At 43.7% G+C, this 14424-nt stretch overlaps 2 protein-coding genes across 18 annotated transcripts in view; one reads left to right on the top strand and one right to left on the bottom strand.

Moving 5' to 3' along the window:
• The window catches only part of LOC148388653 (uncharacterized), a 91525-nt gene that overhangs the window by 43708 nt on the left and 33393 nt on the right, over positions 1 to 14424 (top strand). For all 17 annotated transcript variants that reach the window (XR_015861996.1, XR_015861997.1, XM_088393460.1 and 14 more), the window contains one exon: positions 13640 to 13746. Coding sequence is in view for 15 of the 17 variants with exons in the window: in XM_088393460.1 (XP_088249586.1) it covers positions 13640 to 13746 (107 nt within the window). In the remaining 2 variants the exon portion in view is untranslated. The remainder of the gene's footprint in view (positions 1 to 13639; positions 13747 to 14424) is intronic.
• Positions 6692 to 14424, bottom strand: part of trabd2b (TraB domain containing 2B) — a 28286-nt gene continuing 20553 nt past the window's right edge. Inside the window, exons 5-7 of the mRNA XM_088393452.1 lie at positions 9427 to 9523; positions 8086 to 8355; positions 6692 to 7568 (exon numbers count right to left, since the gene is read on the bottom strand). Of these exons, the coding sequence (XP_088249578.1) occupies positions 7370 to 7568; positions 8086 to 8355; positions 9427 to 9523 (566 nt within the window). The 3' untranslated portion in view covers positions 6692 to 7369. The remainder of the gene's footprint in view (positions 7569 to 8085; positions 8356 to 9426; positions 9524 to 14424) is intronic.

Genomic DNA, 14424 nt, shown 5'->3' on the forward strand with positions numbered 1-14424 from the left:
CAAAAATACAGCAAAGAAAACCAAATCCCATCCACATCAGACAGCCGAGGGGGGAAAAAAAGGAAACAAGGATGCCAAAGTCAAGTTAAAATACAACTCATCATATGAGACAGCACAAAGTTCCAGTTGTTGCTTCCTGTATATTTTCAATCCAGCGTTTATATGTTTGAGCTCCTTCCATTTACATAACATGAAGTTCAGGAATGAGTTTTACCTCACCACGCTGCAAACTAGCGCTTAATTTCCTACTAAATGAGATGATGTGTATTTAGCCTGTGTAATACAACCGCTTGGCCTTTGAGGACGTCCGACTCGGGTAGGGGAGGGGCCGGGGGGCTTTGAAACGCTCCCTTCAAATCAAGACGATTGTAACCCCTGCTCCACAAAAGCATGAATATCAATTTCTAAGGAAAAGGGTGAGTGGCCCCCCCACGCCCACCCACTCCCATGCCCCTCCCCTCGCCCTTCTTGCCCAGCGACGTACTGTACCCGTTACCCTGGTAACCTTAACGGGGGCAGAATGCAGATCAGGGGTTCTGGCCTCTTGTCTCCTTACAATTCATCCCGACGACGAGCACTTTAGCTCGTTTATAGCAAAAAACTGCACCCAAAACTAAAAAGAGGGATCATCATTTTCTTCCTCAGATTTAGCATTGCCTTATTTTTTCGAACCGATATCGAAATTTGCGTCTCTCCCAATCTCGCCCTGCAGACGTGGCGACGTTTTGCGAGAGGTCAGTGTTATCTAAACAGACCCATTGGGCTATTTGCTATAGCACCCTCCATCAGGCGGCGAGCTGCGAGAAATCAGCCCATCACTTCAATCAGCTGCGGCCGCATACGATGAATTCGTAATGGCCATAATCAGGCGGGGTTACGAAGGACAAGCCAGGCGAGAGAGTGTCACCCCGAAATATTGCGTGAGGGTTGAAACCATTTTTAGTTTCTCTATCGCACGTTTTTACCGATTGCCTTTGGAACGTTATGTCCTGCGATAAACAGAAGTTAATCGTTATCTTATCGCCGTTCAGGGGGCGGGGGTGAGTACACGTAACCGTCCACACACACAAACTCTCGATCCGTATCTTGATGGGCTGCCCGATAACGACTCATAAGGCAGATTGCTGCCATACGAGGGTTTTTTGAGGCTGAACGCCGTCCGGCTGAAGCCGCCCGTCGCGCTCTGCCCTTTGACCACATTAACCGCCGCCGTCAGACTCATCCTTCGGCCCGCTCTTATCACCTGAATCAAACATTAAAGGAGGGAGTGAGTCAGAATTTGCTCGTAAAAGTCGGAGAAATATGGACAAGGAAGGGCTGATAAAAGAAGAAAAGTGGCTACCACCCAAAACAACAGATAAATGTTTTAAATAAGCCTGTCGGTGTTGACCTTTAAGTCATCCGAGTCGGCAAAACACCTTCTCAGTTTTCTTAATTTTCTTTCTTACCTGCTTCCAGCCTCGTGAGCTTGCCATCTTATTGGGGGGGGCGGGGCTGAGTCGTAAGCAAACATGCCGTTTTTACGAGGACCATTGCGGCAATTAGCCGTTACCTTGACTGTCGCGGTTTTAAGAGCAGCTTGGCCTTGGAGTTACCTGGCTACACCTGAGGGAGAGCGATAACAGGAACTAGGCGTGTTCAGCGGCACAGGATGGGAACAGGACACGGGGCGTCCGTCTGTCTGCCCGCTGGCGCCCGCACATACACGCCTATGCTGTCTGCGGGTCCGCCTGTGGGCGGGACTCAAAAGCGAGCGGCACACGAGACGACACTGAACTGGACTATTGCAAACAAATTACAGTTGACGACTCAACCTTATCACCTCACTCGGATCACAAAGTTGCTGCACCAAAAATATCTTCCCTTATCATGAAACGTTTTGAAAATATTTTTATTGACCCACGAACAACATGTTTGTTTTTGAAAATATCTTGTGACATCAGTCTTGGAACCTTTATGACTACCTTGTGCACACAAGCAGAGTGAGGCAAAGTCAGTGTTTTTTTTTTTCTTCTGTCCAAATATCAGGGGGGCCAGTGCCACCCCGGCCCCCCTCTAGCTCCGCCCGTGCTTCACCCTTCAAAAGTTGAGATCACTTAAAAATGTCATTGTTGCTTCAAACCAATTTCCGGGTTCTGCTATTTAACCCAGTAACCCAAGCTGCTCAAACGTTACCCAACCTTTTAGCCACGTTGCTAAGCGTGCAACTGGTTCAAGACGCTCACCATCTTTCCCAACCCATGAATCCAATCTTGTTCATCGCACGTCTCCTCCTGCACATCTCAGCCAGGAGGTTTGCTCATAGTGATGGCTAGGAAAATATTTGATGTCCCACCCACACTCCTCCCCAGCTCGGCCATTTAACATTCTCACCCCGTGCTCTGACCTTAAAGGGCGCACACCCATGCATGCATCGTTCATGAGCAGAGTGTGTGTGTGTGTGTGCGAGTGAACCGCATTGTGTGTTTGTTCACACAGCTTTTAGCCTCAGTTAGCTGGACACACACTGTCCTATTAGTAGAACTTATCAGGGCCCATTTGACCTCCACCTTCTCCCTGACCTCCAGCGCCCCATCTCTTGGGAGGACTTGGTCAGCAAGGTGAAAGTGTGCGTGTGGGGGTGTTCTGCCGTCTGGCCGAGTGCAAACACTGATGGTCAAACACGTTGTCTCCCCCACCACACCCCTCCTCCTCCCTCACCTCCCTCTTGACATTAAGTTACTTCAGCTGATTACATTCAGCTCAAGATGCAAGTGCAAATGGGGCAGTTTAATACTTTTTTTTTTTGCACTAATCATTTTTTTTTTAGCAAAACCAGGAATTTATTTTAGGATGACTTTACACAGCTTGGGTGCAACTTTTTTTTTTTACTTGGCCACTTCCCATTCTTTTCCTGCATTTTAGGGAAAGGCACTCCAGTATAATTTCTGCCTCGAATTCCTCATCTTTATAATGCGGAAAGAACACCAAGAGTAGTCTTTTATTTTCTGAACTCTCAAATTGGTGCCAGGGCACATTAATCATCCATTTTCATCTCTTTATAGGTTTCTAAAATAAACTGCAGACTGATAAATGTCATTTGTCACTCGCTTCCTAAAAATGGCTATTTATATCCAAATGCAAGTCAACATTATATGAATCTTTTCAGCCTAAGTTAGCTCAGAGACATCTTGTCTTTTCAATAAAAGGGAACAATGGGGTTCCTCATCAGAGGACCTTTGCCTCCCCCCATGACATATTCCGGGATCAACAAATGCCCCACTGCTTTGTATCAGGTGAACAGCATAAAATGTTTTTTTTTAAGGCGTAATAATCACAGAGGCTAAGTCATATTTGTTTTTTGTTTTTTAATACCTTTTTGTCCAGTTGCGTGCGGGAGGGCTCTCATGTGGCAGTAATTACCATATTTCATTAGCGTGTGGAGTGTCACCGCCGTGGCATCAAAGCGCTCTGTTTGTCGCCGATGCGCTGCCGGGGGGGGGGGGGGGGGGGGGGGTGGAGTACGCAACTATCTGTCCCCCCCCCATCCCCAGAATAAATTCGCCTGTTCCTGTGTTTGAGTGCACTCTCCGCCTCAAGCTGCTGTCGATATCAAAGAGAACCCATTCCGCATGTGAAGTGCCCCCTTGCGCCGAATAATAAAGAAGTATATCACGGGGAAAAAACTGTGAAACACAACACTCGCGGTACCAGCCTTTAATGCACACGCTGGTATTCATGCTACTCTGGTCTCTTTTGTACTTTCTTTTTCGCTTCTTGGTGAAAGCGTCATTACTTTTGTTTACCGTGTGCCGCAACACAAAAGCAATGTGCGTTGTCAACCAGGGCTGAACAATTAAATTCAAATTAACGTAGCGGGCCAAACATTTCATTTGGGTTGGTGGGCTTCTTTTTGTATGCACACAGACACGTCAGTTTAGCTAGCTAGCTAATTACATGAGTGAGCTAGCTCGCTAGCAGACGAGTTCCAGAATGTAGTGCGCTATATAAAACCACACTCCTTTGGGAGAATTTTGTGAAGTTTGCGATCCTTTAAAGAATGTTGTTAAATGTTTCGGCAAGGCAGCTTTATTTATATTGCACATTTCATACACTAGGCAATTTGTTTCAAACAGACAAAACAAGTAGCTTAGCATTAACATTTAGACAGTTAACACCTAATTGAAATACATTTCACAGTTACTTAAAAGCTGATTATTTATTACAACTTCGCCCTCCCAACATGCTGTAAATGATTGTATTGAGCGTACAGCCAAGACACAAATTTCTGACAGATGGCTTTTTCATTCCCGTTTGCTGTAATAAATTGTCTCTTATTTCTGCACTGTATAGTTGATGGTACTTTTTCAATTTAGCCCATCAGCTGAAAAAGTTAAGCCCACTTTGTTCGTCGCCAGTGCATTTCAATGCCTTTTGACACATGCACCTGAACCGCAGTTACGACTCCCCAAGGCCAGCGGGCTCAACACAATTACTCCGAGCCGCATGTCTTCAAGGGAGTCGTGAAAATGGAGTCAACTAATGTTGAGAGAGAGAGAGCACCTCGATCCGCTTCGGCTCCCGACGCGCTTTTGTTGTCCCGAAAAGCTTTTTACAGCTGCCGTCGGCTTGGCTGAAAAAAAGAGAACCAGAAGCTCTTTCGGAGAAGCGAGCAGTAATACTCCGAATGTGGCGCCTTTGCTTAGCTCATAATTACATTACACATTAAAAAAGAAAGCTGTTGACAACAACAACAACAACAAGAGGAGAAGAACATTGCGCGGTTGCAAACGTTGGAGGTCGTTTCTTGTTTGGCTCTTTTGTGTTATTCCTGAGATCAGTGCTGCCGGGGTACGTTTGAAAGGCTCTTAATGGCCTCGTTTGGATCGATGGAGGTTTACCTTGACTTGGATGACTTGTTTTTTGGGGAGGGATCGATCAACATTGTCTATGGACAAAGCGCAGCTATTGTGTTTTGACGGCAAAGAATAGCATTATGGTTAGGCAATTATTTTGTATGCACACTAATCCCCCGCTTATTCACGGCTCACTATTCACTAATCCTATTTTTTTTTTCCCTGTGGTTGTCGTAGTGAAAGTTTAGCAGAAGTATCTTTCGTATTAAGTCATGCTTCAATTTAGTGAACAAATAAATGTATGTATAATATTGTTGATATTATTGCAAATTAATTTATTAATTAATCTTTGTTTAAAAAAAAAAACTTGTGATGATAACTTTGTCGAAAGCCATGAATAATCCTCCAAGATTGAATCAGTTGAGCAAAGTTGCTCGTCCTCTACTCATTGAAATCAATGGCTCAGCAGCTCCTTCCAAATACGGCTTCACCTTGGACCTGCATGCCCCCCTCTTCTCCCCGTCCCAGATGCAACAGAGGAGGGAGGTGTGAAGAAAAAGCCAGGGCCTGCCACATTATATGCTTTAACATGACTGGCAAATCCAGCACGGTTAAACAAACTTAACCTTCATTTGTGAAACGCTGCAAATCAAAGGGCGACAAACGACTTGTGCAAGTAATTACCAGCAGGCAGGGCGGATCAAGAAGACGGGGTGGGAGTGGCATGGGTGGATGGAGGGGGTGGGTGCTGGAACAGGTTGAATGGAAGGAAATGAGAATCATTTAAGGTGAGGGGCATTTTTAATGAGTTTGCCCAGAAATTGATTTTTCCACTGTAATCTTTTATTTATATGCAGCAGGCGGCGCGTCCCCAGCAGAGTGAGGGTCAAAGCTCGAGAGCAGCCTGTCAAGGCCTCCAGCCGCTCAAACAACAGCTCCAAAGCTCAGGGAAAATGGTATTGTAGCAAAGGCAAATATTGTCCTGTCTCGGCTTAAGGGGCGGAAAGGCTGTTTATTCGGGGGAAAAAAATTCAGCCTTCCTCCTGCATCATTCAAGGTGCAGATTAATTCAATTATTTTCCCCTCCCTCTCTGCTTATTAAATCAACATTAAGAAAGGTTATTTCCAGTCCAATGGAAAGTCCTCCATTTGAGGTCAGCCTGTTGAATTCACTATAATCTCGAGATACCGTACAAACTAAACATGATCTCTTTGAGTCTTTTCCACAGTAGGACACAAACTAAACAAACATTTATGTATTTTAACAGCAGGCGAAATTTTATGAGCCCCATCAAATAAAAAGCTGATAATTTGATTAGGGCTGTGAATTGTGGTTACAGTTGCATAGTATCGGGAATTGTTTCTAATATTTTATTGTTTTGTTGTTACACGAGAGGCGCGAAATATGTAACTAAATGCAACCACAATAATAAATATCACTGCTCAATGGCTGTCAAGCCCAAACTAACGCAGTTATAAAGGAAACAAATCCAGGCAGAATTTTAACACAAATAAAACGCTGTTACTGTCTTGACAAATAATTCTTAAACGCCTTTTCTAAGATAATTCCACAGCCTTCAATCGATCGATGTGGTGGCGCCATAAAACGTCAGCATTTTTTCAAATCTGGTCCTTTTTTTAAACCTACGAAAGGAGCTGAAATTATTGTGTGACAATAGCGCCCCTTAGTGTCGAAATTAAAAGGTACAGCCTCATTCCCTCGTCCTTTTTTGTACTCTTTTGACTGTACGTATATCGATTACCGATTCTTTGTTTTCTTTACCATCCAGTAGGACGAAAACTAAGGGACAATGATCAGCTTTCAAAGATACTTTATTTCCTAAGTACATTTTTAAAAAGCAAGAAAATATACTCTTTCTTTCAGCAATAATAAATATACAATATTTATGGACAAAATACACAATTTACACACAAAAGTCTAAGTGCTCCCCACTACAGCACTATTTGACCTTATTATCTCCCAGAGTTATTAGGATCTGTATTTGATATCCATGTTAATCAAAGATGACTATTTAACATTTTTTAATGCACGTGTTCTCAAAGTTTTTGATTTTGAGGATCCTTTATAAGAGAATTTTCCCAAGGAACACCTCCTAATCCTATTAAGGCAATTATACATGTTAGCATCAAGGCACCACTATATTCTTTTGCTTGACTCCTAATGCAGTGGTTTCAAATTCCTTTGATAATATGTCACAGTCATATCAGAACGTTTAATTGACCCACAACTAAAGTAGGGATGAACTTTTTTTTCTTATCGGCGTCAGTCAAGCTCATGGACTCCAGTTTGAGTCCGACTGATGTAATGGTCACAACCTCAACAACTCTTGGTGGTGTGAAGGCCTTTGGATCATTATGGTCCACTTTCTTTGACTGTGTGACCCACATGTGAAGGCCTGGCAGCTTTTTGAAGAGCTTGGCAGCGTCACTCAAAACATTCCTGCCTTTCTGGTGTTCACATTTGTCGTTTTTTCGATTGCAAATTCCAGCCCTCGAACCGATCTCCTCCAAGGTCAGGAGATGAGCAGTGCGTAAAATAGCAGCCAGGCTAAAGCGCACTGTTTGCTGTGGGTCGATAAAGGCGGCTGGGCTGAAGTGAGGCCGGGCGGCGTGGAGAAAGGCTGACTTGTGACGTGCTCGTCCGGAGGGTTCAGGGGGGGCTCCACTGTCACGTAACCGTTGATGATCCTCACGTTTGGGGGTGGTGTGGTGCTGCAGGACAGGAAAGGAAAAGGCTTAGTTGCGTTTACTGTGCAGTGGCTACTTGTGGTTTACAGTTTGCTGTTTTCCTCTGCAGAAAAAAAAAAAATCCTCAGCCATTCTGTAATGCCCACAGATGCCACAAGATGGCGCCAAAACCTTGGTAAATAGGAAATCTTAACCAGATGGTCTGCCTTCTAGTGGAAAATACATCTAATACGCCTTTTAAATACTCTACTGTTTATAAAGGCATGTCTTTACAGCAATTATAGCACTTTTTTGACATTTTTAAAATGACACAAACACATTTAAACAGTATATTGTGAGAGTGACCAAAGAATAATGGATAACAAAAAAATTGAAAAAGAATAAACTAGTCCTACTATTAAACTAATTCACAAACTAAATGTGTGCTGCCATCTAGTGGTCAAAAGGGCAATTACATTCAATATAAACACAAGATAATTACAAAAAAAGGGCAATTATTTTACTTTTTTTTAATTAGGTAAAATAGAAAAAATTCCCTCACCCGTCTCCGAAGCGAACCCAGAGGTCACTGAAGAGGCGGGGCCTCCCGTGGCCGCGATGAGTTTTTCGAGGACGCTTGTGTCGTCCGAACTCCTCCAGCTGGCTCAGGCTGTCCGGCTGCAGCATGTGAGGCAGCCCTTCCTCCCCCTCCTCCTCCTCATCCATGCCAGGCATATTATTGGGCTCCTCCAGCTCCGTCTCGCCCGAACCGGTCGGCCAACTGGTGGGAGGAGCCGCGCTCGTGCCGCCGGTTGGCTCGAAATCTGGTTGACTGTTGAAATAGAGCCGTATCTCATGAGCATGGATTCCTTTAAAAAAAACTGCAGCAGTGTAGAAAAAAAATTAAAACAATCTACCATTTAACGACACTGTGTTTGGAAGTTACTGATTGAAAACAGTCTGCTTTTTGATGTTTATTAAACTTAATTATTTCCATTATTTCCTTTGGGAAAAAGTTGTTAACAATCAACCAGCATCTTGGAAGAGGTTCCGTTCAATTTTTTAAAGGTTCCTCTAAATCGCAGGAAGTTGTAAGTCATTTGGCTCTATTCTCGCTCATCAAAAGTGAATGTCTAAAGTCGGACCACCCACAATTCAATAATCTTCCATTACTCATATTTTCTCCCCGCTTGTTAACATCCGTCGATATAATCTGCACGTGAAGCTTCATTTAATAGCACGCAGGCTAATAATACAAGAACAAGTGCAAAATTATCTGCTGCTCCCGCTGTGTTTCTATTGTCTGAAAAGCCACTGGATCTTACATGATGCTCATATTGGGATTTCCCGCAGCCCTTCTGTCTCATTCATAAAGTTGTAATGTATTCAACAAGCTGTTTTTCTACTTTTACGAGCTCTAAAAAGCCTCCATGCGGCATTTTTGATGGCTCGGTCGGGGTGATGATAGCTCCAGGTTTGTGGTCTGGCTTCCACCCGGCCTGCGAGCCGGCGCGGCTCTGCTCAGCCTGTCAGTCAGAGCATCCCTCACCGTCCATGAGAACGACGCTCGTAAACACCGCCATCGTCTCGTTTCCTCGTCATGCCGGCCCGCATCTCAACGCGGAGTTCTGTTTACGCTCGGAATTTGGTTCCTGGCACAACTCTTCTCTTGCATGTGTGCGCACCCGTTTGTTTAGATCACGGTACCAGTTTGGATCACGGTACCAGCGGCTGCCGAGCACAGACGAGCGAGGCTGGCAGCACGCCACTGAGCTCCAGCGGCTATCGAAAAGACTTTGTTTAGTTTTGAAATCTCACTTTGGACAGTGTTGGTATGTTGAAAGAGACCAGCAGGCGTTTCCACGTTCAGTTACCATCAGAACCTAATTGGGCATTTACTCACAGCGTGACGGGCTGCTGGTCATCAGGGGTCACGTGATCGATCACATAGCCGTCTCGTCGGAGGATGTCCAGCACGCTGTGGTTCCCCAGGAAGTGACCTGGAAATAGTCCGAGTCAGGACGAGACAAAGTTATGAAAGGCATTTGTTGGGTTTTTTTTCCAGTGAAGGTCACACAGAATTGTTTTGGGGCCACACTGGAAAAAAAAACTGTTTTTCTGTGACTATCAAAATTATATTTTTAAAACTATGACTTTTTAGCTTCGTAATTCAAGTGTCAAAAAAAAAAAAAAGCTTCACTCTTGCATTTAGTCTGCTCTTCCTCCCTTGCGCCATATTTATCATGACGCTGTTCCCCACCAAAAAGGCAACGTGTGTTGCTCTTGGCAGAACAAATTTGTAAGTGGATTGCAATTGGCTGCTTGGGGAGGGAGTGGAGGCGAGATCTTGGGATCTTTCTTGCTGGGAGTCTATTTGGAACCCCCAAGGGACATCCACAACAGGCCAGAAAGTTGTTTTAACTTTAAATAGGATCGTATTGAAATTAGACGTGACATTTCATTATCTTTCAATTCATGGTGGACATATGACATCATCTCGTTGCGTTGTCTATTGTGTAAAGGTGAAGTTAAATTCCACTGATGATTTTACTGTTTTCTGCCAGGCAAATATATTGCCTATGTTTATTTGATATATTGTATTGAAAGGAATTTTGAAGGGTTAACGTTCTCCACCGAAAGGCCTCATTTTGAAATACAACTCTTGCTAACGTTGTGGTCAGCGTGCGTATCTCTGTGTGTGTCGACTTCTTTTCCGTAGACTCCCCACAAGGTCCCCACATATCCCTGGAGGCATGTTTTTAATCAGGCAGCAGAACACAATGATCCCAAAAAGCCTCTCAGAATGTTTCAATTCATCCGAAATGCGGGGTGAGTGAAAAAACAGTCGCTGACCTCAAACGCAAGCATCGCTTGCTTCTTCCATATATGAAATGTTCCCCCCTCTCCGTGTCGCCCGCTGATGTAGAGCTCTTTTTCACGTGCGCCTCCATGATTTCAAAGAAACCATCGTCGGCGCACCTTGCTGTGCATCTACGCTTACCCTTTGACCACCTTTATAAATCACTTTTACGTTCATGGAGCGGTGCCAGAGTACCCGGGGCGCGCTGGGTTCAAATGGTAAATTCCACCTTTGGGTCCAGCTAGGAGAGTCTGGATGGCTTCTCTTCAGCCCCCACGCTCATTCCTCATCTCCATAATGACTTCACTTCCTACGAATGCAGCAGCACGTCTGTGTCTGACTGTCTCTGTTGCGCCGATGCTAAGGGACCTTCTGAGCGACGGCCGCTCACATTCGAGTTCTGCTTTATGTTCTGCTCACTCGCAAAGCTCTATAAAGCTTCGATGAATAACTACGTGAGAGGCACGTGGGATTTAAAGAGGACAAATCCTGAAGGAGGACCAAATCACTACTTTTAGGGCAATAAAAATAACGCCAGGAGATATGCCTGTGTGCCTGTTCATGTGTCACATCACCCTATTTTTGAAAATGGGTGTAAACAAGCCATTATATGCACTTTGGTAAAAAGTAATCAAAGCTACAAAGTTAGCACAGATTAGCATGAACAAACAGCATTTTCTTGGCCCACTGACCCCAGCCAAATTTCGCATTTGCCCGAGATCAAACTACGCTTTAATTCCTCGTCCTCTGTGTATTTTCAAATCTTTCATTAAGACACCTGGGAAGCATTTAGATTAGGGGGGAAAAAAAAAAATGTCTCCATTTTGTTGCTGCTGCAGAATGTAATCATCTCCCACTAGAGGAAAGCTGATAACATTTAGCTCCGGGATTGAAGAAAAACAAAACGCGCCCCCGTTGTTTGCTTTTTGTTTGCTTTCTTTTTCAGCCACAATATTTCCCTGCTGGGATGAGAAGTGTATGAGGAGCAGCTGTTTGACTCGCACGCACACACACACATAGGCTACACTCGCTAATTAAAGTTGCAGTTTATTATTCGTGGGATTGCCAAATGATTCTCTTGTTTTCCTTCATTAAAGCCTCGACTGCTTTTTAAACGACAGTTTTGTTTGTTGCTAAGAGGTTGAAGAGTAAAAGCGTGCAGGTATATGTGCACGTGTGCGTACAACTTGGCCATGAACATTGATTTCATGTCTATTTTGTCGTTATTTTCTTCTGTTTGAATTGAGGCCAGCGAAATTAACTGTATGGTTGAAATCCAATTTTTAAATGCAAAAGTTGCGTCATACAATGTTATGAAAACACTCGTTGCTCCTTCCGACCCCCTCATCGTAATAATTGCGAAATCTTTTGAAAATGAGATACTTGACTGCTAATAACCATGAAAGCGATGACAAGATTAAAACCACAAATTCCGCTTGTTGGTTTTGAACGGTGGCCAAAGGGAGGGGAAGCATTTGCTACGAGTGAATTGTCTTCAAATTGTGACACAATTCCTGCTGGAAAACCCAAACCATTATCTTGCCCAGATAGAAGTTACAAGAAGAAGCTCAGAAATAATAACACTCCTTGAGTGAGGCTATTAAAAGGTGTGTCCGGGATTATAGAACGCTTAGTGAAGTACAGACAAGTCGGTGATGTCATCAGTTTTGCAACGGCGACAAAGAGACAAGAAAACATGGTAACGCTGATGTCATGTCAAATTAGGGATGAGTGTTTTTCTTTTGCTAAGATGTTTCAGTTTGCATTAGTCATTTCCAATTGGAATTAATCAAATGTTTTATTTTCAGACTAAATACAAAAAAAATCACCTATTGTTGTATTCAAAAGGTTTAAGGTCAATTTGTATAGCACCACCTGTTACTACAAACTTTTGGCGGCCTGAATATTTATTTGAGTGTTAGCAAATTTTTTTTTTTTAAAATTGATATTGATTTTGGCCCTGGAGTGTAGACTTGTTTTATTTTATTTTATTTCAGCATCTCTTTAGCCACATCAATGTAGACATAGCCTAAGAGCTAAAGCGGCGATGAACTCGCAGTGGAGCAAACAGACGTGGAGAGAGGCTGAGAAAAGCAAACACGCTCGGCTAAAGCTCGACAAAGACCAGACAAGTGACGTGCGTGCCTGCATGGGAGCGTGTTACACTGATGATTTTCTACCACAAGTAAAGAAAAATCGGGGGACATTTTGGCAGGAAGCTTGACGTTTGTTTAAAAACCAATATTTCCCACCCAAAAAAATTAAACTGCCATTAGCTCCGTCACCTAAATTATTTTTTTTATTTGAGGAAGAAAAAAGCCCACCCTTAAAACGAAAAAAAAAAAGTATTTTCAGCATATATATATTGTCTTATAATCGCTACAAGAATTCAAATTATGACCCCCATTAGTTATTTTTTCTTTGTCATAGCACGCTAGACCTCTTTTTGCCCTCACTATAGTCCCTAAAAGCCCGCATGGCAGAGTCTTGGCGCCAGAATCAGCTCTTGGGAAAGGAAATGAAAGTGGCTCAAACAAACAAACCTACATGTGTATTTTGGAGAGCGCCAACTCTTCTTGGCAAAATGCACATGACGAGCCTCGCCGGCTTACGCGCACCAGTGTGTGAAGCGGCGTCTCGGCTGCGGCCGCGTCAGGAAATTCCACGGGATGTTTTCAATAAAGCGGCAGCCCGAGAGCTGGCAAACTTGCTGCACACCACAAAAAGCAAGATGCAACTTTTAAACGCAACTTGTGATCGTGCATACGAAAAGACGAAAGGTTGTTTGTTTTTGTCTCGTTCCGACTGATGCGTTCAATGCCACGCGGTTTTCTCGGTTTCGGCTACGATCCAGGTAACCCGCACCTGTGTAATAGAAAAATGTAAAGTACCAACCATTTTAGTGTTGGTTGACGACACAAAGTGACAAGTCTCTCAATTATTATGGCCTAGTCACTTGCAAAACATAAAAATATATAAAAATTACAGAAACACAAATCATGTCTGAGAGCTTGGCAGGAAACTGAAATTGTTGCCGCCCGAGCTGAGTAACCACCGCCTACACATCTTTTTTTTTTTTTAAATGACAATAAATCAAAGAGGAAAACATTATGTAGTACCAACTGCAGCCTCAAGAGACACAAAGGAATCAAAATGTTTCCATACATACCACCAAGTGCTCATAATAAACAAGGCCGATTTATTAATATCGATGTTTGTGGAATGAGAATTAACCAGAAATGTTTTTCCATTTCAGGAGGCGGCCATTTTGTCCTATGTTGCCACCTGCTGTCCACTGATATTGACATCACAATGCCCACAGTGTCGTTTTACGGACATCGAGTGACCGAACCCAACAAACAGGTGAGGATCCGCTTAAGCTTTCCGTGAAGGATGTAGGCAGATGTGTCCAGGAGAGAAAATGTCCAATTTGCACAGTCAGGAAGGTGTAGGTGTGCAGACTGAAGTAGGTCCAAGTTGGATTTCCAGGCTGAACCACTTTATGCACACGTCGTATAGTTTAATCACTCGGTGCAAAAACTCCTGGACGGGACCACAACAGCTGTAAATTTAGAAGGTTTTGACCCAAGTGCTGCCTGGACTCACTCCAGTCGGCCTGCTCACACTCAGGCAAAAGTATTGGGACACCTGGCCTAGTCAAAGTCCACCAGGCTCACCTTTTTGGATCTTGCCATGTGCACACTAAAATACAAAAAAAAGGCCCTCCCCAAAACTGTTCCCACAATGTTGGAACCGACGAGATTCCCAGGGTGACCATAAAAACGAAATAACCTTAGTCTACCCTGGCTGGTTTATGTTGCTAAGCATGTCTGGTTAAGCCCTCAATTGTTACGACACTTCTTTTAATTCCCCTTCTAAGCCCCAAAGTTGTTGTGGTTCATGCAATAAAGTCACTTAAGTACGAACAGACGGCAGTTGACAACTTCCACTCCGCTCCTCTGGCCAATATGCACCCACATTGTCGTTTGGTACTTTCATGGCATCGAGTGGATGATAAAACTTCATGAGTAGTTACAGACG

This window comes from Syngnathus floridae, chromosome 13, assembly GCF_059516105.1.
Source record: "Syngnathus floridae isolate MCC-2025c chromosome 13, RoL_Sflo_1.0, whole genome shotgun sequence".
NCBI lineage: Eukaryota > Metazoa > Chordata > Actinopteri > Syngnathiformes > Syngnathidae > Syngnathus > Syngnathus floridae.